General features: G+C 43.4%; 1 protein-coding gene across 32 annotated transcripts in view; it reads right to left on the reverse strand.

Moving 5' to 3' along the window:
* Positions 1 to 26,694, reverse strand: part of GRB10 (growth factor receptor bound protein 10) — a 209,591-nt gene that overhangs the window by 137,578 nt on the left and 45,319 nt on the right. For 8 of the 32 annotated variants that reach the window (XM_055347082.2, XM_063708555.1, XM_063708552.1 and 5 more), the window contains one exon: positions 10,986 to 11,082. The exons of 13 other annotated variants lie outside the window; for them this stretch is intronic. Coding sequence is in view for 6 of the 19 variants with exons in the window: in XM_063708555.1 (XP_063564625.1) it covers positions 10,986 to 11,036 (51 nt within the window). In the remaining 13 variants the exon portion in view is untranslated. Of the gene's footprint in view, positions 1 to 4,733; positions 4,757 to 6,058; positions 6,155 to 6,507; positions 6,606 to 10,985; positions 11,083 to 26,694 lie in introns of those variants that run through there. 11 more of the 32 variants (XM_063708559.1, XM_063708563.1, XM_063708556.1 and 8 more) reach the window with 5 other exon arrangements.

A 26,694-nucleotide genomic window follows, 5' to 3' on the forward strand; every position in this document is an offset into this window, starting at 1 on the left:
AGATCCTGCACCAACCTGCTTTGTCCTGCCCAGGATGCGACTCCTCCCTCTGCCCAGGATGCGACTCCAAGATCCACGATGCAGGCACTGCCTGCCCATGAGTCACAGAGGAGCCGTCGCGGTGATCATCAGATCAACTGCCGCGGATCACAGAGCTTGAATTCAAGTAGCCCATACTATACTGAATAACAGCCCCAAAGTGAAGAGGAACAATGCTGGCCATTTGAGTATGCCAAAGAGAAGCAACTCATGACAAAGTGAGCCCACCCCACCTGCTACCACCTTCTTGCTCTGCTGGCCCAAGCCCCGGTCTGTTAGGTCTTGTCTCTGCCCCTCGTAGGGCTCTGCAGCTTGAGAATTAGGTGTTCTGACCTGGGCTGGGGACGGGGTCCCACCTCACCATGTCACCCATTCCCCACTGGGTAGGGGCCAAACAGAAGGGTGATAGGTCTCCACTCTGTCCTCAAGCAGAATCTGGGGTGGCTGAGGATGGGGGAGGACAGACGACAGCATGAGGAGGGGTCAGGCAGAGGGAGGCCCAGGACTGGCTGCAGGAATGCAAGAGAAGGCTCCATGGGGGTGTGGGAGGGACTGCTGTGGGAAGGGAAGGTGTCTGGGCCGAAGTCCAAGGAAATGGCCCAGGCAAAGAAACGAAAGAAGACGACAGCGAGTGGAGCGGGGAGAAGGGAGCAGAGCAGTTCAGTATTACTGGTGGCAAAGCAGAGCCCAGGTTGCTGGTAGGGAGGATCAGGCCAAAGACCGGCTGAGGAGGCTGGCCCGGTCACTATGCTACCTCCTATGCCCTCCTCTCCTGTCTCTCCTGCACCCCAGAGGCAGGGTGTACCACGGGCCCAGCAGCTCCCAGCTTCCCAGGCTGTCCCCCACCAGCTGAGCCCCGAACCCTTAACCTGCACCACGCCACAGCCCCTCTGCCCTGCCCACTCTCATGCCCACTCAGGAGGCCAAGGACTGGCCATAAACTTATGTTCAAGGACTTCCTGCAAGGGTCATTCCAAGATCCAAAGCGGCTTCCTAAGGTGATAGAAAGGTCCCCTGGAAGGCCCCAGGGTAACCCCTCCTGGCACCAAAGAAGTGTCAGGGCAAAGATGTCGGATGGCACAGACAAAGCAGCTCCAAGAGCATCTGTAGTCCCATGAGCTTGCAGCAAGGTGGGAAATTCCATGTGTTCGAAGATTTCAAAGCCACAGAAAGCACATTCCCATCTGCCAGGAGAACATAGTTGATGGGGGCACATGGGCAGCAACAGCTTCAAAGCCCTGCGACAAGGACTCAAGAAAGGGGAGTCCAGGGTGAAGAGGTGACAGAACCAGTGATGTGAGCCAGGGTGACAGGGCCCAGGGTGACCAGATGATGGGGGATGGACTATGGGGGAGAATGCCAGGGTGACAAGGTGACAGAGTGATGAGGTGGGGTGACAGGGTACCGCCCCCTCTCCTTCCCCGACATTACTTATACCTGGCCTCCAAACACACAGCTTGTTCTCCATAAAGCCTCTCCTCAGAAGCTGCCCTCAATGTCCTCCTTGGGTAGGGTTATTTTTAATCCCATTTCACCCACCTTAGGTAAAGATAGCACTCTCAGGATTAAGTTGTTTCTCTAGATGCCCTGGCACTCACCCCTCATACTGCACAAGCTACAAAGGCCACATTTACGCCTTAGAAAGCTGAAAAATCCATATAAGTATCCTGCAAATGCCAAGAACCTGACCTCAAAGACCAATTTAATTGGAATTAACACCTTCACAATGTCAAAAAATAAAATACATTTATACAAAATTTACTTTTCTTTTAGTGAAGTTCTGAAGGGACAAGTAAAGCAAAATATAATCTTATAGGTATTTTTTTCACAATACCAAGTAGCTTTTTTTTCTTTAAAAAAAGAGAAAAGTTGCAGTGAAGCAATGATGTCCTTGGCAGTGAAGAACTCAAATTCCAACTCTGTGTCCACAGACAGAGGGATCAGGTGTTTCCTTATTTAGAGTCATTAAACAACAGGTACAATTCTCCTTCCTCTATTACTTGGGTACATCCTTTAAACCCCGGCTATGTCTTACACACTTCTGTATTCCCAGAATGGGCAACCACGAAGAAACTGCCAATCATTTCCTCACTGTCCAAAGAACGAAATGTTCTAATGTTGTTTGGTCCCATCTTACAAATTAGCTGGGTTTCAGCTGAGGTCTGGAAATGTGGGATGAACCCCTCAGCCAGTACCCCAGCGCCTGCTAAACCAGAGTCTGGGGGCAAAGGAAGATGATGAAGGGTTTTTAGGGATCCAGCCCCTTGGATCCCAGGAGCAAAGGCCCTGTTCAGGGTTCCAGCCCAGTGCCCCTGGTCAACTGGGATTTCCTAAGGCCCCACTAGTTGGGTGGTCCCTGGAGGCTCTCATTTCATAACAGTGCAGGTATAACTGTCAGCCTCACACGCCTGAAGCGGTACTGGGATTCAAACCTGGGGTCTGCATGCCTCCTGGGCTGGCTCACCTCCCGCTGGCCACATGACCCTCCAAAACGGTGTAGACTCTTGATGGAGCCAAGACTAGAACAGCTGCTCAAGGCAAACAGACATAGGAAGGTGGGAGGTAGGTCACACTGAGAGCTACAGAGGGACCCACAGGCACCCTCCAACCTTCACGCCCTAGTGCAGTGGCAAGGAGCTGGTTAAGGACGGTTAGCAAAAGCACAGCGGAGTCACATCAGGCCTATAGGGAAGAGTGGACAACACAGTGGGAGGGCACAGATGCTGTCCCCCATGATCCGCCACTGGCTGGAGGCAGTGGACTCGCACGTTCCAGCAGCGCCTGAGGAAATCTCACCATGCACAAATGACACACCAAGGCCACAATGGGTCATAAATGCAAAGCTTCAACTTTGCAAACTGGAGCTGCCAAGGACAGAAAAACCACAGGCATGACTGTGATATCCTGAGATAGCCAAGACTAGTGCTTCAGGAGCCACCTGCGGGGAAGAAGCAGTTTTTGCTGTCACTGTCAACCTGTCAAGCACGGATACTTCACAACTCACATAGCAATGAATTGCCAGAAAGTAAAATAAAACAAAAATACGATACACACCCACATTTTTATTCTTAAGTTCAACATTCAAATTGCTATAAAATCTCTAAACACATTTTCTCAATGTCTCTACTTATCATGAACTGGAAATAAACACGACCTGGGACACAGCAGTGGGTGCATGAAGAGACCTTCCTTCAAAAAAGTCAACATTGCGCTACAATGAGGGATGGGAGGATGGGTCCTGAAGGGAGAGCGTGAGCCGCCCAGCTCTGAGCTGGTCAGTCTCATCTGAAGTGTTGATTAGTTCTGGTCCTTTCCCTTGAAGAGGGCTAGGCAAGACAGGAGAAAGGAAACAGGAAAAAGTGCCACAAACCCCGACAAAGGAAGGATGCCTGAAGGAGCTGGGGGCTGGCTGGGTAATGACACATAACTTCAAACGCAGAGAGACGGAAGTGATTTGCTCTGTGTTACTGACAAGGCCAGAAGGGAGCATAGTCAATGTTACAGGAGGCCCATCTTCTGACCACAGATAAACAGCCTGTCCCTGAGGGTCATGAGTTCCCTTCCCTTTGGTAATCAAGTAATATGACTCTGTGCAAAGAAAACAGTTAAATCAAGGATTCATGCTCCAAACAGGTACGCCATGATGCCTTTCCAAGTCTGTGTGCACTTGATACTGCCATCTCTCCTGGAAAAACACTCCCGCAAGGTAGCTGTGCCTGCTGCCTGCTCTGCTGGTTACCTGCCTGCTGCCTGCCCTACCTGCTGTAATGGCGACTGATATGGTTTGGATTTGTATCCCTGCCCAAAATCTCATGTCCATCCCCAAGGTTGGAGGAGGAGCCTGGTGGCAGGTGACTGGATCACAGGGGCAGATGTCCCCCTTGCTATTCTCATGACAGTAAGTTGCCACGAGACCTGGTTGTTGGAAAGTGTGTAGCACCTCCCCTTTTGTGCTCTTTTCCTCCTGCTCCAGCCACATAAGACTTGCCAGCTTCCCCTTTGCTTCTGCCATGATTATAAGTTTCCTGAGGCCTTCCAGCCATGCTTCCTGTACAGGCTGCGGAACTATGAGTCAATTAAACCTCGTTTCTTTATAAATTACCCAGTCCCAAGTAGTTCTTTATAAGCGGTGTGAGTGTGGACGAATACAGTGACACACACACACAGCAGGTAAGTTTTGGTTTTTGTAGGTCTAGTAGAAACTCTGACACTTTACAACAGAAGAGGCAACCATCTGGTCTCATAAGTAAAACAAAAACAAAGACTTTGATAAGTGATTTCATAGTAGCTTCTGGGCAGATAGATGGCAAAGGGAAAGTTGATTACTAACATTGAACTTTCATGGGATGGAAAATTAAAAGAACACAAATATTTCTGTGGGGATTTAACCCCCATGATAAGTAGGAAGAAAACAGAAGTGGGATATAGTTATCCCTGATTAGATATGTCCTTCTCAAAGGCAGTGCAAAGTCATAGCCAATAATGTGTTCTGCTCCTCCACTGCTTATGAAATCTTACGAAAAAGATAATCAGCTCTAGCACCCCCAATCAAATAGATATCTGCACAGCCAAGCACACGGTGCCAAGGAAAAACCAGACAGTGGAATGGTTAAGGACACAGGGTTCAGGCTTGACCCCGCACGCCTGATCCCTGATCTATCCCATTACAAGCTGTGTGACCTTGGGCAACTTACCAATATCTGCAAGCCCTGGTTTCCTGGAAAAAAGAAATAGAAAAAATAACACATCCAGAATATTTGCCACAGTACCAGAGAGAGGATAAAAATAACACAGGCTGGGTGCAGTGGCTCACCCCTATCTATAATCCCAGCCCTTTGGGAGGCAGAGATGCACAGACTACTTGAGACCAGGAATTCAAGACCAGCCTGGCCAACATGGCGAAACCCCGTCTCTGCTAAAAATACAAAAATTAGCCAGGTGTGATGGTGCATGCCTATAATTCCAGGTACTCGGGAGGCTGAGGCAGGACAATTGCTTGAACCCGGGAGGTGGGGGTTGCAGTGAGCTGAGATTGGGCCACTGCATTCCAGCCTAGGTGACAGAGTGAGACTCTGTCTCAAAAAAAACAAAAAACAAAAATAATACATAGAAAATATGTGATAAATATAGTTGTTTATATTATTCAAAAAAAATCAGACTTTAAGCCCATACTTGAGGATGATGATGTTTGAGAAGATTCAGGCATTAAAAAGAAAAGCACTGAGAATAAATATATACATATTTATGTATTTTTATTTCCATTTATTTACTTATCTGTCATATTTCATTGATTTTAAGAAATGCCCCACTCCCCATTTTAACATTTTAAAAATGCAAACACCTTACGATCAGCACACATGACACATTTAGGGACAATACATAATAATCTTTATTTCAATTGAAAAGCTGTTGTTAAAACTGATTTATGGCATTTCATGATCAAAGAAATTCAATAAGTCCAACATTGCAGGATACGAATTCTATGTTTTATTATAATAATTCTGAGGAGGAGATTTTGGCATTTGGACAAAAACTTGTTCTCCTCAGTCTCACCAACATTAAACATAAACACACTTCACAGAGACGAATGTACCTCTGTTACTCAGTAGGAGAGATGGCCTTTTTCTGCTTTGATAATCTCATCTGTAAAGGGGAGAACATGAAGGTCCCCACCGCGTAGCATTGGCAGGAGAGAAAATCCAAGTAAAGTCCTCAGCATGATGACCAGCATATAGTAAAAACCTCAGTTTTCTCATCTATAAAATGGGTATCTTGAAGGTACCCAATTCAGAGTCGGTGGAAGGCTGAAGACAAGGCAAGTATACAGGAAGAGCTTAATCTTTTCCCCACTGCCAGCCTCTGAGTGGTCAGCCTGCAGGCTGTCGAATATGTTAGTTTTACAGTTCTAGCAGGAAATGACATGGGATGGGGGATTAATCGCCCTCCCCTCTACTTGTCTGCACAAAGCACGCCACTGACAGCATCCCAGGTCATGGTGGCCCATGGTTGGTTGTTGTACCTGTCTGTCTCCCTCCAGGGCTGGGAGCTCCCTGCAGGCAGGGTTGACATCTTGTTCACCTGGTACCCTAATACCCAGCCATGGTCTGCCAATCAACTGTTTATAAAATGGCAAGCGAATAAACAAATTAGTCAAAGTTACTTAGAACATTTAAAGAATAGAGTTTTCAACTGATTCTGTTAGTTACAGAAAGTGTAAACTATTTACTAATATGTAATTAACTACCTAGGATTTAAATAAAGCCAGTTAACAGCAATTTGCCAGATCAATGAAAAGTATTTTGCCAAACCAAAAGCCATCTATTTGTTTTAAGTGAATATTCATGTGATTTTAAAGACTTAAAAAGATTATAATCTCAAATTTACATAGGTATCGCACAAATCACTTAAAAAAAAAACTTACATTCTTAAAAATAATTCTACACTCTAAAAAAAAAAAAAATCACATACCAGCTCATCCAAACAGTGGCTCACATTTAACAGGGTCTTTTGTGTGCTAAACACAATGCCAAAGTTTATATAAGTGTCTTCCAATTTTCACAATGATGCTGAAAACAGAAGAAATGTGGAGAATTTAAACACCATGCCTAAAGCCATGCAGGTGAATAGTAGTCAACACACTGCCTGTTTTACCTCACAAAATATCTCCATAACATAGCTGCTGTTCCTAAGTTCAGAATCATAACCTTAAATGACTTGGAAAACCATTTTAGGTAAATGTCCTATCAGCTGGAACAGTCAAATAAAATTTAAAGAGAGACATTTCAAATGATCTTCATAACTTCCCACCTCAAGGGTTAAGAGTGGCAGGTACTATCAACAAATTTCTTAAAGAAAATGTAGTCTAATAAAATGTTCTTTAGCCAAAGTATGGGGGGGTGTAGTATTTAAAAATGAAAAACTACAGAATCACTCTTTCACTAAAAATAATAATAATAATAACAACAGTGACAGACTTTGGGAATGGAATTCATTTCCAGGAACTGAGCCCAAATCAACTCTCAGAGATGATGTCATCTTTCAGCTCCTCCACGCACTGCCAAAAGATTAAGGAATCTAGGGCACCCAACAGAAAATCCAAAGCTGTATGTGATCAGCAGATGAAGTCTCATCTGAGGACTGTTTCTAACCCAGAAAATGGGGAGGAGATGAGCTGATACAAGGAGGCCCCCTGGAGCCTCTGTCCATCCAAAAAGGTTCATTCTAGCAGTCAGTGTCCCAGAAAAAACTTTCTTCTGTAAAGGGTCAAACACTACCCAACTCTGCTGATGGGGCTTGGAAGCAGCCACAGACAATACAAAAACCAATGGCCAAGTTCCAATAAAACTTTAATTTTATTTTTTGAGACCAGGTCTTGCTCTGTCGCCCAGGCTGGAATGCAGTGGCGCGATCTTGGCTCACTGCAACCTCCACCTCCTGGGTTCAAGCAATTCTCCTGCCTCAGCTTCCAGAGTAGCTGGGATAACAGGTGTGTGCCACCACGCCTGATTAATTTTTGTATTTTCAATAGAGACAGGGTATCCCCATGTTGGCCAAGCTGGTCTCGAACTCCTGGCCTCAAGTGGTCCACCCACCTCTGCCTCCCAAAGTGCTGGGATTACAGGCGTGAGCCACCATGACCAGCCTCCAATAAAACTTTATCTGCAAAAGCAGGTTGCAGTTCGTCAAGCCCTGCACTAGAAGACTAGGTTCCCCGCCTGAAGGTTCAGGGACACTGCACTGAAATGGAACCACAACACACATCTTGCGGTGTCCTGGGGCTGGACAGCGTGTATGTGCACTAATGCTGTTGCCATTATCTCCACCAAAAGCTGAGGCTCTGCAGGGAAGGATGGCAAGGAGAGTTTCTAAGATGGCTCATTTCTAAGCATGATTGTTTTTAATTCAGAAATCAGAAAACTATGAAAATAAAAACATTGCTTTTGGAAATTCAACAGTAAATTTAATCACCTACATAAAATTCACATGCAAGTTGTTTCATTTCTAATGCTCAGTTCAACATTGTGTACGGAAGTTTGTAGCCAGGCACATTTTATTTCCTATTTTGCATTTTTTCTGAAAGATAATAAATGTTGCTTTTATTTACCATAATTTTTGTCATAGGTGCATAATTCCTTCTTCAAAAGCCTGGAGGCTGGACATGGTTAAGAATTAAGAGTTTTGGGGAATGCAGAATGATAACACAGTGTCCACATCAATGAACACAGATGTGCAGGGCCCAGAGGGAGCTCCATAAACCCCATCCCACTTCCCAGGCAGACCCTGTGTTCGGCAAAGCTCTGGACTCTGCCGTGGCATAATAAATGAGGAAATTTCTTGCTTCAGACCTTTTGATTTTAAAAACGGCAGACAATGAGCTATAGGACCCTACTAACGGAGCCCCGCCGAAGACCAAGGCAGCTGGCCCTCTCTCCCCCGGTTGTCCCATTTTATTTGCTTCAGAATTAGTATCGTTATTCACAACTATCTCACTTGCCAGTTGTTCCATGTCTGTCTCCTCCACTGGGATCCAGGAGCCCCAAAGATCTGTCTGCCGAGCTCAAAGCTGGCTCCCTAGCCCAAAACATGTTCCTGGTACCTGGCTGGTGCTCTATCAAAGAATTAAAGATCACAGCCCTTGACTCAGCTTCTAAAGGATGACCAGGCGCCGGGTAATTTCGACATATTTCCTCTAATCCCTGCTACAACCCAGATACCACTAACCCTTTTCTACCAAAACTTCTGTATGGAAACTGCAGTAGGGAAAGTTGCAGGATTTCTCCAAGGTCAGAGAATTATGATGTGTCACATTCTAAAGGAAAAACTTAAGTCTTAAAAGTGAAGTGGGTCATCCCCAACCTTGCTAGAACCCCTCCCCAACTGCTGCCCTCCAACAGCAGGATGATTACATGCATACAGTAATTTTGGTGCTTCTGTGCATATTTTAAAAATCACATCAGTGACTCACGGACTGAACCATCTATCTAATCCAAGCCACTGCTGCAAGTGAACAGCTAGAATTAGAAAATTATTTGTATGTTGAAGGTTTTAAGAATAAATTTTTCTCTATAAAACTCTGGAGATTTATCTAATTATTATTATATAATTATGATTGCTCAAGACTGGAACCCATTGTAAATCATCCCATATTCTGAGAAATTCTGGAACTGTCATCTTATTTTCCAGGAACAAGGGACATATGCTGCCAAGTCTTGCTGTCAAATTTTTTAAAGAGTAAGACAGTGCTTTCAAATGGCCCTGAGAAGCAATGAGTATTTCCTCAAAGCATGACAGCACATAGCAGGGAATGCCCACCCTTCCTTCCTGGCTTCCTGGCTCCAGGAAAGCAGCCTGGGGCATCGGTGACTACAAACACCTAACAAGGCCATCAAGGGAGGAACTGACACAGCTTGCAAGTCTGCCACTTCTGTAGGTACCAGCAGGAAACTGGAAATGCCAAGAAGGGAAGGGAAGCTGACAGAACCTCTGTGGCCATTATCTGGCCCTAAAAGCCTATTCTATACCCAGCGAGGACAGCACTACGAAAATGACCTCAGAGAGACTCTCCCTTGGGGATGTTCTTTGAGCTCGCTGACTGCACTCTCTTGGGACTGAGTAGGAAGTGGCAGGCAGGGGTGAAGGGCGCAGTCGGGCCCAGACAACTAGCTGACGCTAACTGGCCACACGAGAACTGGACTTGTGACCTGTGGGTGCAGCACAGAGCTTTAATCAATGGGGGGAGGCAACCACAGCCTCTTTAAGAACAAGAAAACAATTATGCAGAGGCAGAGGCAGAGGCCTTTTCCAGAGCTCACAAACTACACAGACTCAGGGGTCACCACCAAACTTCGCAGTTCGCTAAGGTTTTAATCCTCTTTTCTGGCTTGTAACCAATTTTGGCTTTGTGTCACATTCGACGATTAGAATGAATGGTATTCCTAATCTTCAGCCTTTCTTCGAAGGCTTGCTTCACTTAGATACCAAAAAAAAAAAAAAAGTTCAAAGGCATCTTTTTGCAGCCATAATGCTGTGTAGGCAATTTCTCATCACAGTAGCTAAAAAGAGACTTCACAGACTAAGAGAGAAAATAATAAGTTCAAAGAAGTGCAAAAACCTGACCAAAGCCTGAGCATATAAAAGGACTTCCAAACCTAGGACTGCTCCAGCCGAAAAGTCACAGGCCTGGGAGAGATGGTGTAAGTACTTCCAATGACAAATCACGAGTAAGGATGAAGCAGGATTCACAAATTAAATCTAAAGAACCAAAGACCATCCCCTAACAATGAATCCGTCTACACCAAGTGAAAGTTCAAATAAAATCTGTTTCAGAAGATGAAGGGAACTTGCAGATGAAACTGTTCTAGCAGCCCATGAAGAAGAGCTAGAGAAAGTGAAGGAACAGAAATGAACTTGTTCTCCCACAAAATTCCACCTAGGGCTCTCAGGAAAGGAAAGAGCCAATCTGTGGAGAGGACTCCCTCTAGAACATCTGTTAAGACACCAAGCCCCTTCTCCTTCCCACTCCCTCACGGGTGAGCACATGTCTCCAGGTGAATGTCCCGACAACCACCATCACTGCAGAACCCGTCATCAGGAGTGTCTGGCCCGACCCAGAAGGTGAAAAACACAGTGAGTGCTTGCTTCATTCCAAACACGGAAGCCCGGCTCTCAGGGGGCAACTCTGTACTACAACCAAACTCTTTTAGAAAAGTACACACAGTCAAACGGGAATATGACCAAGCTATCTTACAAGGCAAAGCAAGACACAGAAGACCGAGGCAGGAAGGGCAGTGGGCCTCTGCACCATGGGACTTGTCACCAGCCCCTGCTCCAGTGTGTCCTAGTGACCTGAGAGCTACAGAAACGATCCATGGCTGCTGGCGACATGTGTGCCCTGGCCCTCGACCAGCACCATCAGGCCAGGATCAGATATATGTGCTCGCCCATACCTGGTAGTACGGATGGTGCAAAAAGGAATCTGGGCAGCCGGCTAAAGCCATGGGTTCCTTCTGCCTTCTTCAAATTACATTTACTGCACTGCAGCACCTGGAATAAAGACAGACTGTGAGAAGCCAAGCCAGAAAAAAAAAAAAATCCACTACTTATGGCTGGTTCAAGTGTGACATGTCCGAATGGGCAGCTCTTGGCCTTAGCTTGTAGGTTCAGTAAGGACACTTGCTCGGGGCACCAGCTTTTTGCTGACATGCAGAGATGGTCCCCAACTATGGGGCCCTGAGAGGTCATCTGTGAGGTCAAAAGTCTGTGGGGTAGAAGGGTGCCCAGAGTGGTGAGGGTGACATCAGACCCTCTAAATTTAACTCACACATTCCCAGCACTCTCCTGTACTGCCTCACCCTTCTTCCCTATACCATCTATTAACATCCTGCAAACTTCATCATGCTTTCGCAAATAGGGATTCAGACAAATTCCAAAGAAGCCCGGAAGGGGTTGTGTGTGTATATTTGGGGCCAGGACCACAGAACATCATTTGAGTGAACACTAGCTCCACAAGCCATAGAACAAATCGGAATTCTCAGTGGACATCCAACCTGACAAACTCATTCCATACTCTCCCCTGTGGGCCACGGCACCTAGTACCAAATAAAATGAGGGATATTAATTCTAACAATCAGAATAACAACAACAAAAATCAAGACAAGACCCTGTTATGGGATGAACCGTATCCTCCCAAAGTTCCTAAGCTGCAGCCCTAACTCCTAGTACCTCAGAATGTGACTGTATTTGGAAGGAGGGTCTTTAAACAGGTCACTAAGTTAAAATGAGATGATTATGGTGGGCCCTAATCCAATACAAGTGGTGTTTTTGTAAGAAGAGAATATTAGAACACAGACTTGTACAGAGAGAAGACCATGTCAGGACACCTTGAGAAAATGAACATCTGCAAGCCAAGGAGAGAGGCCTCAGGAGAAACCAAATCGGCCGATACCTTGATCATGGACTTCCAGTATCCAGGACTGCGGGAAATGGATTTCTGCTATTTAAGTCCCCTCGCCCCCTCCCCAGTCTGTGGCACTTTGTTATGACAGCCTTACTAAACTAACACAGACCCAAAATATAAAACCACTAGGAAATTCTCATCACAGCTAAAAGGAACAGAAGCATCCCAGATCTGTAAAATTTACTACCAACCATGTTTTCTGCAAGAGTTTCTCTAGAATCCCTCAAATCACCAAAGAACGCCCCAGAACACTTTGCTGGGGCTGAAAGGAAGCAGTCAATAGCAGTGGAAGTACTGGCACAATGAAGGGAGCATGTCCATGACCTGGCTCAGACGTCCCCAACCTACTGAGTGAGAACTGTGCCCGCATCCACCCTTCACCTCTGCCATGATCAGCAGCCCCAAGGCCTCAGCCTTCTCCGGCTCGCAGTCAGCCTGTCCTCGGGGTAGCTGGTGTTACACGTCAACAGTCCAGGCTCTAATTCCCAGTCACTTAGTCAAACACCAGTCTGGCTATTGCCATGAAGGTAATCTGTAGGTGTGGTTAATGTCTACAGTTACTTGGTTTAAAGGAAATGACCCTTAACAGAGGCATTACCCAATCCACAGAAGGCCTTGAGAGCAAACACTGAGATTTCCCAGAGAAACAAGAATTTAGCTTAAGACTGTAGCAAACTCCTGCCTGAGTTTCCAGCCTGCCTGCTCTGCAGATTTCAAACTTGCAAGTTCCTTAACATAAATCTTTATATATTGAATACATATGAATATAAATATTTATATATTTAAACATATATTTATTTATTTTCATACACATATCGGTTTGGGTTCACTGGACAGGCCGTCACCCCTAGCCGTTGAGGTGGATCAGTGCCCCAAATCATTTGCTGCCAGATCGCAGGACCATGCCTGGATGTCTCCTGCGGGCAGCCAGGCGGCCTCTGCCTTCCACAGCAGCAAACACACTCTTGTGCGACTCCTCACTCTCTACCTCACCCCACCGCCTCCCATGTCCTAGCCCCATCTCTAAACACTCTTTCTGCCTTCTCCCCTAACTGCAGGGACCTGTTTCTCTCCCCTTCGCCCACATCTCTGAGGGCCTGGGAGAGGAAGGAGTGTCCTCTTGGCCACCTTGCCCGCTGGGTGACAGTTCTGCCACATCCCACCAGGCTGCCCACACCCCCCACGCACGCCGCACGCCTCCCTGCTGTGGTCATCTCCCAGTCTCCCAGCTCATCCGTGGAGACTCACTGGCCCTCACTAATATGCCTTCTGGAATTCCTGGATGTGTTTGACATATAGAAATATGTTCTTATTTTCTCCCTGAAGTTTCAAACTTAATGTGTGTTAAGACTGTCAAAAATATCACTTAATATGCCAATTTTATTACCTAAATATCACCTTTGAAAGTATTTGCCAAAGGAGATGGCTTCTCCGCCAGGAAAACGTGTGTCCCATAAGCCCAGTGGAACAGTTTCCTTGGGACAAGTAAACTATAGTTAGATACAGTAAGAGGGCTGGGCTATCTCTGGTCTCTAATAAAATGTAACCAATCCACAGCTAACACTATGCTTAATGGTGAAAGATGAAAAGCTTCTCCCCTGAGATCAGGAACAAGACAAGGATGCCAACTTTCACCACTTCTATTCAACATAGTATTGGAAGTCCTAGCCAGAGCACTGAGACAAGAAAAAGAAATAAAAGGCATCCAAATTGGAAAGGAGGAACTAAAATCATCAAGGTTCAGAGATGACATATGACATAATCTTATATGTAAAAACCCTAAAGATTCCATAATAAAAAACTATCAGAGCTAGTAAATAAGTTCAGCAAAGGTACAGGATACAAAGTGAACACGCAAAAACCATTTGTGTTTATAAATTAAGAACAATCCAATAGATATTAAGAGAACAATTCCATTTACAATAGCATCAAAAATAACAAAATACTTAGAAATACACGTAATCAAAGAGGTGAACTACTTGTACGCTGAAAACTAAAACATTGCTAAAAGAATAAAGACATAAATAAATGGTAAGACATGCTGTGTTGGAGGAACTAATATTGTTAAGATGAAATACTACCTAAAGCAATCTACAAATTCAATGCAATCCCTATCAATATCCTAATGGTATTTTTTTTGCAGAAACAGAGCTGAGGGAGTGTGAAGAGCTGATCTTGTGAAGTTCTGTGAGCAAGCTGGCTAAGATTGAAAGGAGATGATTTAGGTTTTTCTGTAGGTTGAACATGAAAATGAAAGCACACTGATGCAGGGCCAGTGGGCCCACGTGTCTGAGTAACAGGGTTTCCTTAAAAAAAGTGATCTGCTATTCAATGAAAAATTGTAAAGGACTCTAAAAAGTTTATGAAAATCTTACCTTATGGTCAAACTAATTAAAACTAATAAAAACTAATTAAAACTAGACAGATTTATAAAATTTTATTAAAAAGTAGCTTTAGCATTAAAGATGCACTAATACAAACATGAAATTTGGTTTTCTCTTTTGAAAAAGATTTTTATATAATATTGTGATATATATAAAATGAAAGATTTTTTGTTTGCCTTTAGAGTAAACTACAGGAAAAAAAAACTGGAAGAGAAAGAAAAAACAAAACAAAACAAAACAAAAAGCCATCCTAAAATTCATATGGCTTCTCAAGGGACCTGAACAGCCAAAACAATCTTGAAAAAGAACAACACGGAGAACTCACACTTCCCGATTTCAAAACTTACTAACGGCTGGGCATGGTGGCTCACGCCTGTAAACCTAGCACTTTGGAGACCAAGGCGGGCGGATCACTTGAGGTCAAGAGTTCGAGATCAGCCTGGCCAACATGGTGAAACCTCATCTCTACTAAAACTACAAAAATTAGCCAGGTGTGGTGGTATGTGCCTGTAATCCCAGCTACCTGGGAGCCTGAGGCAGGAGAATTGCTTGAACCTGGGAGGTGGAGGTTGCAGTGAGCCGAGATTGCGCCACTGCACTCCAGCCTGGGCAACAGAGACAGACTTCATCTCAAAAAAGCAAAAGAAAACAAAATGAACAATAACAAAAAAACTTACTACCAGGCTACAGTAATCAAAACAGTCTGGTACTAACATAAGGACTAACATACACCAATGGAATAAAACAAACAGCCCAGAAATAAATCCTCACATATATGGTCAACTGATTTTCAATAAGGATGCCAAGACCATTCGCTGAGGAAAAGACAGTCTTTTCAATAAATGAATGGTTCTGGGGGCTGAGTATGGTGGCTCACGCCTGTAATCCCCATACTTTGGGAGGCAGAGACAGGTGGATTGCTTGAGCCCAGAAGTTTGAGAACAGCCTGAACAACATGATGAAACACTGCCTCTAAAAAAATTAGCCAGCCATGGTCATGTGCACTGTAGTCCCAGCTAATTGGGAGGCTGAGGCAGAAGGATCAAATTAAGCACAGGAATTGAGGATGCAGTGAGCTGTGATTAACGCCACTACACTCCAGCCAGGGCAACAGTGAGACTGTTTCAAAAAAATAAAAATAACCAATTTTTTTTAAACGGTCCTAAGAAAACTGGACATCAGCATGCAACAAAATGAAGCTGGACTCTAAACTTACACCATAAGCAAAAAGTAACTCAAAATGTATGAAAGACCTAAACGTAAGAGCTAAAACTATAAAACTCTCAGAAGTAAAGACAGGGAAAAATCTTCATGACATTAAATATGACAATGATTTCTCAGATATGACACCAAAGGTGCAGGCCGAAGAAAAAATAAACTGGGCTTCACCAAAATTCAAAATGTTTGTGCGTCAAAGGATGCTATCAAAAGATTGTAAAGACAACACACAGAATGGGAAAAAATACTTACAAAGCATTTATCTGATATGGGATTAAAACCCAGAATATATAAATGATATGGTTTGGCTCTGTGTCCCCACCCAAATCTCATGTTGAACTGTAATCCCCAGCGTTGGAGATGGAGCCTGATGGGAGGTGACCGGATCATGGGGGTGGTTTCTAATGGCGTAACACCATCCCCCTAGTGCTATCTCATGATAAAGGTCTCATAGCATCTGGCTGTTTAAAAGTGTGTAGCACCTCCCTCTTCACTCTTTCTCCTGCTCCAGCCACGTAAGATGTGCTTCCTTCCCCTTCACCTTCCGCCATGAGTCTAAGTTTCCTGAGGCCTCCCCAGCCATGCTTCCTGTACAGCCTGTGGAACTGTGAGTCAATTAAACCTCTCTTCTTTATCTCTTCTTTATAAGTTACCTAGTCTCAGGTAGTTCTTTATAGCAATATAACAACAGACTAGGCCGGGCGTGGTGGCTCACACCTGTAATCCCAACACTTCGGGAGGCCGAGGCAGGTGGATCACCTGAGGTCAGGAGTTCAAGACCAGCCTGGCCAACATGGTGAAACCCCATCTCTACTAAATATACAAAAATTAGCCGGGCATGGTGGCAGGCGCCTGCAATCCCAGCTACTCAGGAGGCTGAAGCAGGAGAATTGCTTGAACCCAGAGACAGAGGTTGCAGTGAGCTGAGATCACGCCATTGCACTCCAGCCTGGGCGACAAGAGCAAAACTCTACCTCAAAAAAACAAACAAACAAACAAACAAACAAAAAAAACAGACGAATGCAATAAAGAATGCCTACAACTCAACAACAAAAGACATAAGCAACCTAATCTAAAAAGGCACAAAGGGCTTGAATAGACTTTTCTCCAAAGAAGATATACGAATGGCCAAAACGCACATGAAAAGGTCCTCAACATCACTAGTCGTTAGGGAAATGCAAATCAGAACTGCAACAAGATACCACCTGACACTCATTAGGCTGACTGATATAAAAAATAAAACCACAAGTATTGGTGAGGATGTGGAGAAACTGGAACCCCTGAGCATTGCTGGTAGGAATGCAAAATGGTGTTGCTGTGGTTGAAAATAATATGGTGATTCCTCAAAAATATTAAACATAGAATTAACATATGACCCACTTCTAAGCATATAATAGCAACTCCACTTCTAAGCATATAATACAAACTAATCAAAAGCAGAGGCTCAGGTACTTCTATACCCATGTTCATAGCAGCACTATTCACAATAGCCAAAAGGTGGAAGCAACCTAAGTGTCCACTGATGAATTAATGGATAATTCATCAACAGACAAACGAAATGTGGTATATACATACACAGAATGTTACGGGACACGGTCTCCCTCTGTCACTCAGGCTGGAGAGCAGTGGTGTGATCAAAGCTTGCTGCAGCCTCAAATTCATGGGATCAAGCAATCCTTAGCCTCCCAGGCAGCTGGGACTTATGGGACTAGAGGAGTTCACCACCATATGCCCAGATAAAAAGCTCACTTCTGAACATCCTACAGTTACACAACTGGATCATCTACTGTGCTACTTTAAAGAGTTCAGATTCTAAATCATCAGCTGATTTATCAAAACATGTGATTCATATTCATAATAAGGAATAGTTTTATAAGCCAGTAGACAGATAGCAGCTTTATGTCTATAATAACTAAAGACTTTCTCATTAACCGTTGTCAGATGATTAAGAAATTGTATCAATATCTGTTGTCTTTTTGCTTCCCTTGATTAAAAGGGCCTACTAACAAGTTTGGCTTGCTGTGGTGGTTTCACATTGTTCTTTTAATGTCGAAGGTTAAACCCTCCTTTGCAAGATTATCATTATAAATAATATATTAAAATTTGTTTATTTTAATGAAAATTTAAATAATCTTCATGATAAAGCTTAAACTTCTTTATTAGACTATAGTTCAGAAAAATAGTTCAAGCATAGTCAAAAGTTTACTCATTCTAAAGTCAACATTTTTCTTAACAATGCCAATATTTACACTTCTGGATCCAGCAGCTGAAGTTGAACGTCTTTGTGTTTCTGATTATATGGGTTGTTTTTTGTTTTTCCATGTTAGGGCAACTTGTACTAGTTAAATTAAAATGATACAATTGTCATAAACTTGAAAAATGTTGCACCCAATAACACTTTTTCTGAAAAGTACATTGGGTGTTCCAACTGAAACTCTAGAGTCTAGCAGACTGTAGATGATACTCTTAGGCCCTCACCTCGCAGCTAATTGCAAATTATGTTTATGGTGGATTTAAACTGTAGAGCGTTTACCCTCCCTTCTGAAAAGATAGTCAAATAGACATCTTCTAACCCAATGCCAGTAAGCAGATGACCAAATGACACATCCGTGACCAATCCATGCTCACCTTGTCTATCCCGCATGGCATGTGGCTCATCACACACGGCAACGTACTAAGTGCATGCTAAGAACCCATGCAATCCACTCTCATATTTCCTTTTCTGTTCTACTGTATTTATTAAAAACGCTTTTCATGACCTACTAACTTGATTTCAAGACCCGATAACAGGTTGAAACCCACAGTTTGAAAATAGGGCAGGGCTGTGTTTGGGCTTGTGGTCAACATCGGGGTCACCAACTTCAGTTGGAGGGCCCGCTCCCTCACGTCCCCTCCCATGCCTGCCCCTTCACACCCAAGTGCTGTCCAGGGCACAGAGAGGCTGGCCCACTGGCCTTTCTCTTTCTATTCCCTCTTCACCCCTCAGTCTTCATTTCTCTCCTCCCTGACTCAGGAGAGCCAGAAACATTCCCAGCAAACACCACAGCTCTTATGCCACCTCTTCCTGTGACTCCCGCTCTTTGAAAACACAGCTCATCTGCTTAAAGGAACCTAGCCAGCCCAGGAACTGTGTGAGGCTGGAGGGAAAGTCATGTGACTGTGCCACATGAATCCTTTCTTTTGTTATTTAGCCACAAATCCAAAATGTGCATTTAACAGTACTAGAACATTTTACTGCATTCCTTAGGAAATCTACATTGAACGTGTGTTTCAGACTTTCTCCTCTCTCCCCCAGAACACTGGCCCCCACTTGCCAGTCACTCAGATGACAGCCGCGTGTCTGCCACACCTGACCCATTCAAGTGGCACACCATTCTAGCTCATCGCCCTGGTGTATCTTCTCCATGGCAACAACCACTTCCTGACAGCTTCACTTTTGAGACAGTCACAAACCCCATCTTGTTCAAGAACTCAGTCTTGTTCCCTGCCATACCCAGAACAGCATATAGTAACGGGGACCCAAGAAAGATTTGCTGACTAATAAGGGTAAGTTGTATAATTAATGATGATTGGGTTAAATAATAAAATTCAATTTAAAATTTAAAATTTTAGAAAGATGTTTTGAGTCTTAAATCATTGTAGAATTGTTTTTTTAAAAGCTGTACCTTCCATAAAAGCCAGAAGATCCTACTCTTTATTAAGAAAAATATAATTGAGCAATGTTCACGGTATATTAAAATAATCACATGTAGAATGGAAAACAATATTTACATTCTAAGCCATAATAAAAACATTAAAAGAAACTAATAATTCTTTAAACATCAAAGGGAAAATAGATGAAGACACATTCATTCAAAACCCAAACAATTTGCAACAGAAGAGAGAAGACATAGCAGTAAATGTCAGTCATCCAATTCTCCTTTTCAAAATAATATTCAAAACCATTCTAATGAAAAAAAAAAAATACCCAAGGCAAATAGAAAAGCTTTAAAAAGGGAGCTAGAAAAGAAAAAGACAGAATGGACAGATATAAAAACCAAACACAATGCAAACAAAATAAAAGCAATGGTAGCAATGATAGTCAAGTGTCACTTAAAGCAAAGAAACAATAATCCAAATACTAAAAAGCATTGATAAAAGCATAATTGATAATGAATAAAAACAGTATTATCTTCCAAACAGCAAAGTATCAAAATACAAAGAGCTAAAATTAGAAGCAAGTTTAATAAAAAGTTTACACTTCAATAAAAAGTTTACATTAAAAACAAAAACTATGAGAGTCTCAAGGAGAAAACGAGGAAAACTAGTTGTTGCAGATGTTGGTCTATTATGTAGGACAAAGAAATAAAATTGGAATGAGTAACGAGAAGGCATTAATTCATATTTATGAAAAACAGGCATTTGCAAATATTTATAAACATTTGCAAAATTATTATTTTTTAAAAATACTAAACCACAAAGAAGAGGAGTGCATTTTACAAAAATGCAAAGATCTCTGGAGTTACAGAACATGGCCCCAAGGAAAAACCTGTTACATGCTGCCTCCTCCCAGCCTGCATGCAGCTGCAGACAGGACCCCAAATGTCCAGCACTGAGACAGGGACCGTAGGCCAATGTGCCAAGGGGCTCCATGCTACAGCCAAATAAAGAAAACCAGAAATTAGTAACATGTGTTAAAAAAAAACAAAAAAACAAAAAAACGAAGGCACTTGAAAATTAAAAACAAGCTCTGGCCTAAATAAGTGGTTCAAGGAGGAAATAAAGATACAGTACAGTCCTAGACAATTAGGACAATGCACACCCCCATGTGTCAAGACAAATAAAATGAAGCAAGAGAAATAAAAGAAGAAAAACTCATGCCATGAAACGCATATTTTATAAAGACAAAATAAATGAACACCAATCCATCCATCTTGAACCAGAAAGAGGGAAATATACAGTCAAAAATCGGAAAGCAAAGCATGACAAAATTGAAATCCAAGAAATCTCTTTAATGTATAGTCAAAAAAAACATACAAAATTTTAAACAATGAAATACAATGATTTTTAATCATACAGTAATTTTTATGCACACCAGTAAAGAAATAAATTTTGAACATTACTGAAATTTTAATTTTTACAAAAAAAAATACCCAAATCAGAATTATCTAAAGTAAAAACACTTAAAATATAAACAGTGAAGATGAAACTGAGTAAAACCCAAACTCCACCCACCTACCAATATAAAGAAAGTGAATGGACTTGGATGGAAGAACCAATCAATGACCATAATTTGTCAAGGGAAGGAAAGAAAGATTCTGAAGCACCTGTTAATAACAGGCACTTGGCTCAGTGCTTTTTATGTATTTGTCTATGTGTAAACACACACGCGCGCGCACACACACACACACACACACATATACACGGCATCCATTCCCACTGATCACAACAAGAAAATGAAGTGCTGAGATGAAGGCCAAGGGCTGGTGATGGGACTCAATGAAGGAGACGGAGCTCAGTGCAGGAGTCCATGCTCTTAACCAGGATCCTACAAGTCCTAGGGTTTTCAAATGATGGTCCCCGGACATACAGCATGGGCATCACCCGGGTGCTTGTTAACATACAAATTCTGGAGCCCAGACCCTGACCTACTAAACCAGAAACTCAGTGGAGGGGGTGTGGTCCCATAACATGTGTTTCCGCAAGCCCTTGCATGATTCTACTGCTGACATAGTCCCAACTACTGGACTGCATATTACATCACTAGGGGGAAAGGGGAAGACTCTGCATGCCCAGGCTGCATCCCAGACCAAGGAAAATGAATCTCGGGGATGGGGAGGGGGTGGGGGGTAATTGTGTTAAAAGCTCCTCAGCTGTTTCCAAAGGTAAGCACCACCACTCTTTTCTTTAAATTACTGTTGGTTTCTATGATGTCTGCAGGGGGAAAATATTGGGGAAAAAATTCAGTAATGCTTTGAAGAATCATATCCCACTTCCTGTGGGCTGGGAAGGGGGAACCTGCTGCTACTACACTGCTTGAAGTAAAAACTATACTCGGTTCCTCAAAATGCCCTAACTGAATCCTAAGTACTAGATCCCTAACTAAAAGCTGTACCTGTTCTGCTTCCTGCCTTTAAAAAAAAAATAACTCTTGGGTTTTTTGGCATATGCAAATACAAAGAATGCCTTTTAGAACACCAATTTCCGCTTTTCTTCCACAATGCATTGATGGGAGAAGGGGGAGAAGAGACAGATTCAAGAGCTATTTTAATTATCTGCAGCAAAGCATGACCTCATTGCTTCCAACTGCACATTATTAGGTACAAGGATCTATATGTGACCATAAGTATGAGGATGACCTTTGATTTTTTATTCTCAGCAGTTTGAAAAAGACTTGTGTGGCATATTCTATTCAAGCATCTACAGTTCCTTCCACTTCAGTAGTCTGGTCAGCCTCCCGACAGAAAAGAGTAAATTTTTTAAATCAATACATGATCTTGAATCTGTTTCAATGGCTTTGAAATGTAAGCGTGGGTCAGATCACACAGTGCTGCGAAGCACAGCACCACTTTATGGTGGCCACATCCCTACTGTCATTTGTGGGAAGCATCAAGTCCCCTCAAGAAACCTGTGCAGAGACACTAGCAGCATCCTCACTCAACCGATGAGAAAGAATCCAAGCAACCTGGCCAGCAGTTACTCCTGCTGCACAGCTGCATAGTTAATTTGAGATATGCTCTCCGCAAATCCAGAGCCTGAGTCCTGAAGGGGACAGCACAGAACCCCAACAGCAAGATCCTACTCAGGAGAACCAGGAGAGGCCGACACCAGAAACTAATTTTCACTTTCTAGGCACCCTCACCACTAGCACTGGTGTCGGAGAGAAGGTCTTCCCTTTTGCCGTGCTGTGGTCCACACACAGACACGAAGGCCCAGGGCAGGACTGTTAATGCAGTGATCCAACTGATTTGAGACCCAGAAAGTCAACAGAAAACTTGAGCAAAGGTAACCACAGAAAACAGCCTAGGCTATCCACAGGCAGGAGGTCCTCGAATCCCTCCATCCTAAAAGCCTCACCAGAGGAAAACACCAATTTTCTAGCCCTGAAAAGAGGTGGGGTGATGAAGGCCATCTCCACATGCAGCCTTCTCAAGCCGCATTCACTGAGAGTGGATACCCCTGCTCTGTGGTAGGCGTGTGCAGAGAAGAGGAACCCATGTGCACAATGAAGTCTAGACACACTGTGGAACAGGTCAGAGTACTGCCTCAATCCTACAGATTAGGACGCAGGCGCTGCAACACCACGACCACAGGACTTCATGGAAAAGAAAAGAAACCGCGTAGAACCATCACAGGCCGGCAGGCTGGAGTCAAAGAAAAGGAGGGCAGGGAGGGAGCAGTATCAGGTGCTCCAGAGATCAAAGCATCCTACCTTTATGCACCCTGGGAATACTGGCATGGAGAAGGATGGGGAGAGAAGAATAAACATTACACAGCTGAGCACTGAACAAGGTAGGAGTTGGAGCACGAACATCCCATGCAGTTAAAAGTTCATGTATAATTTTTTACTCCCCAAAAACTTACCTACTAATGACCTACTGTTGACTAGAAGCTTTATCAATAACATAAAGTCATTAACGCACATGTTGTATGTCATATAGTTATTACATACTGTATTCTTAGAATAAAGTAAGCTCTTTGGGAGCACTTCCAGTTTCACTAGTATGGGTCCCCTGGGTTATTCAAAGTTTACAGTATTGCATTAAACATGAAAAATACACAAGACCCACGAGAGGTTACTTTTTAATGCAATGAGCAATTTACTGGGAAGGGAGCTTCTCACATGGAGATGATTAGCATCACATGGCATTTAAAGTGTATACTTGCAACATTTGAGCTCACAGCAACAGTGTAATTATTACAGTAGTACAGTAATTCTTTCATAACTATGAAATTAAGTGCAGTATGTACTACAGTTAATTCTATGCAGTGATGATTTCATACAGCACCTTCATGGGTTTTTTTACATTTCTGTCAACAAATGGCTCCATGTATGATCTGTGTTTGTGTAAGTTTTGACAAACTTTAACTTTTTTATAATAGATTTGTATATATTTTAGAGTAAAAGCCTAGTCTTCTACATATATTTTATGCACTCATGACATAGCCTTTTTCTTAATTTTTTTGGTATTTCTCAACTATGCTGTAAGATTTTTCAAACTGTTGCAAATCTCAAAAAAATTTTCTAGTAATTACTGAAAAAAACTCCACATATAAATAGACTCACACAGTTCAAATCCATGTTGTTCAAGAGTCAACTGTAATTTTAAATTTGCAATGCATATTACTTAAATATAGATTTAAAATTGAGTTCCTTTTAAAAGAACTTATTGTTCTCTGATATATTTTTCTAAATTCATTAAAGATTTGTTTCTACCTTTGGAATCCTTGATACTTGAATTTTACAAATTCTTACAAATTACCGAATGCCTTTGGGTGTCTTCCAAGGAATAGATCTTTGTACATTTAAACTATAAAAAGAGAAACAAAAATTAAGACACTAAATCAATTAAGACAAAGAGGGGAACAATTGCCATGACAACACATTACCAACTATAACCCCCACTGGTCCGGAAGCACTGTCTTCCTTTGGGAATAGATAAAGCCAACGGGAAGGAAAAGCAAAACCACTCAGATCTGTCTTTGCCGCCTAAAAATAGTGAATTTCATAACTGTTGGGAAAACGGCTAGAACTTTATCCAAAAAATAAAAGATGCTCTATAAAACAGCCCTTGGATTTAAACACTTTATAAACTAAATGCGCTCCAAAGTCATTCCAATCAATATTAGATGGTAAACCATTTGTCCCTATAATAAAACCCAAATAACTCACAGAAGACATCTTCTTACCTAAAGAAAACTTTTTAAAGGCCTCAAAAAGTTAATCACTCTTTCTAAACGCTAAAGTAGCTAATCACACTTTCTAGATGCTAAAGTCAACTCTCTGGCTAAATTAGGAAATACTGAGGATAGTGGCATCAGATCTTAATCTCATTCTTTTGGCAAATCTTGAACAAGGCCTGGGATTTGCTCTCTTCCCAATTAGGCCCCAGAGTCCAGTATCTGAGCTGTAAGGACGCTGTCCTGGGTGCCACTGAGAGTAGGATGTGGCAGTGTGAAACCATACAAGCTCCACAGGCAGCCTGGTTTCTTCATAATCTGTACAGATGGTTCCCAACTTGACAATGGTTCAACTCAGGATTTTTCATCTTTATGATGAGTTGATGAGGATGTAACCCCATTTTTAGTTAAGAATCTCCTTACAACTTACCATTGGGTTATAGTTTCTACTGAACACTTGTCGATTTCACACCATCAAAAAGCCAAAAACACAAAGCATTATTACATCAAAAATTAAAATTAAAACAGTCAAACCGTCATTAAATCAGGCACCGTCTACCGTGTTGCCAGCACTGAATGCATTTTCAACTTACGACATTTGTGTCTTATGATGGGTTTATCAGAATGGAACCCTGTAAACCGAGGAGTGATTTATTTTCTTTTATACCTAAGACCGGGATTCTAATGAAATAGGGGAGGAGTGGGCACCCTCTGGTGACACTGCCAGACCCAGGAACTGTGTGGACTCCTGTGAGGGCCTTTCCTCAGCAGCACCAAAGAGGATAATGGCAATCACCAAAAACTACCTGCAGACCCTCCCTGCTGTGCTGCAAATCTTCATTCACCCTCAGCTACTCACTTTCTCCACAAAAGAGGCTTTTTGCCTACTGCCCTAAACCTCCCATCCCCACCCTTTTCAGTGCAGCATCCCCAAACCCCTTCCTGCAGAACACCCATATCACTTCAGGGCCTGCACTCCACCCAGTCTCTGCACCCTGGGCCTCCAGTCCCCAAGGCTCCCCTGGCCTGTCCCTGCGTGAGCCATCCTGTGCTCTCGCCTCCATTCATGACCTCTTCCTGCCCATGTCCTCCCTCCCTTGGGCCCACGAACATTTGTGTGCATTTCCCACTTCAGGAGGGAAGGAAGGGAGGAAGCAAAGAGACATTTCTCTTAAGCATGTCCTCCTCTAGCTCTAGCCCTTTCTCTCTCTGCATCCCTCTGCAAGTGTTGACAAACCATGTTCGAAACCCGCTGCCTCCCACCCCTCAAATCAGCAGTCTCTCCAAAGCCCCAGTTTCTGCAGCGAAATTCTCTCTAAACTTATTTGAATCATTAAGAGTTTCCATCATGGTCTCTTCTCACTCTCACAGTCATGGTCGCTGCTGGTGGGCACTACAATGAGGAAGCCAGGCTAAGGAGAGACACACGACCTATCCCTGAGCCACGAGCCCAGGCGCGGTAGCTGAACCTGGCCTGGGGCTGGGATTCCTGCTTTTGAGGAGGAAACCCGCGAAGCAGAGCAGGTCCCCACTGTTCCCTCCAAATCCACAAAACAGAAGGCGCTTACAGTCAAACAAGTTCAGGTTTTCTATAAAGTCAAATGTCTTCCTTTCTTCCAGTGCTTCTTTGAGCCTTTAATCTAGCAAGGCAGCTCTCTCAAGAGGAAAAGTGGGGTGAAGCATTTTCAAAGATGGTTTTACCCTCTCTCCAACCCTTTGGGATTTTTCTCCCTCCACCCCGCTTCTCCATTTCACCCCCAGAGCTGACTGGGCAGGCACCCACCACGCTCACTGTTGAGGGCTCTGCTCCAATGCTGAGAGAAATGGCATGCAAGCATGGAGCAGGGCAGCTCCATGGGACCCCAGCTTCTCTGCTGAAAATAGGCCGCCTGGGAGGAGAGAAGCTGAGAAACCAGTTAGCAGAATCCTGCACCCAGGCCTTGATGGATGCTCAGGAGAGAAGTGGTGCATTCTGAATCTAGCAGGTGGGACATGTGAAAGAAAAGCGGAGTGGAGACCTCGGGCCTGGGCAAGTAGAAGGAGGGCGTCTCCAGGCACCGAGATAGGAAAGGCGTGGGAGATGATGAATGGGCAGGATGCATGTGTGCAGATAGGAAATTCTAGAAGGCAAGATGCATGCACAGGTGGGATTCCAGAAGGCAGGAAGCATACTTGCAGGTAGGAAATCACAGAAGGCAGGACACATGCGTGCAGGTG

This window comes from Gorilla gorilla, chromosome 6 (genome assembly GCF_029281585.2).
Source record: "Gorilla gorilla gorilla isolate KB3781 chromosome 6, NHGRI_mGorGor1-v2.1_pri, whole genome shotgun sequence".
NCBI lineage: Eukaryota > Metazoa > Chordata > Mammalia > Primates > Hominidae > Gorilla > Gorilla gorilla.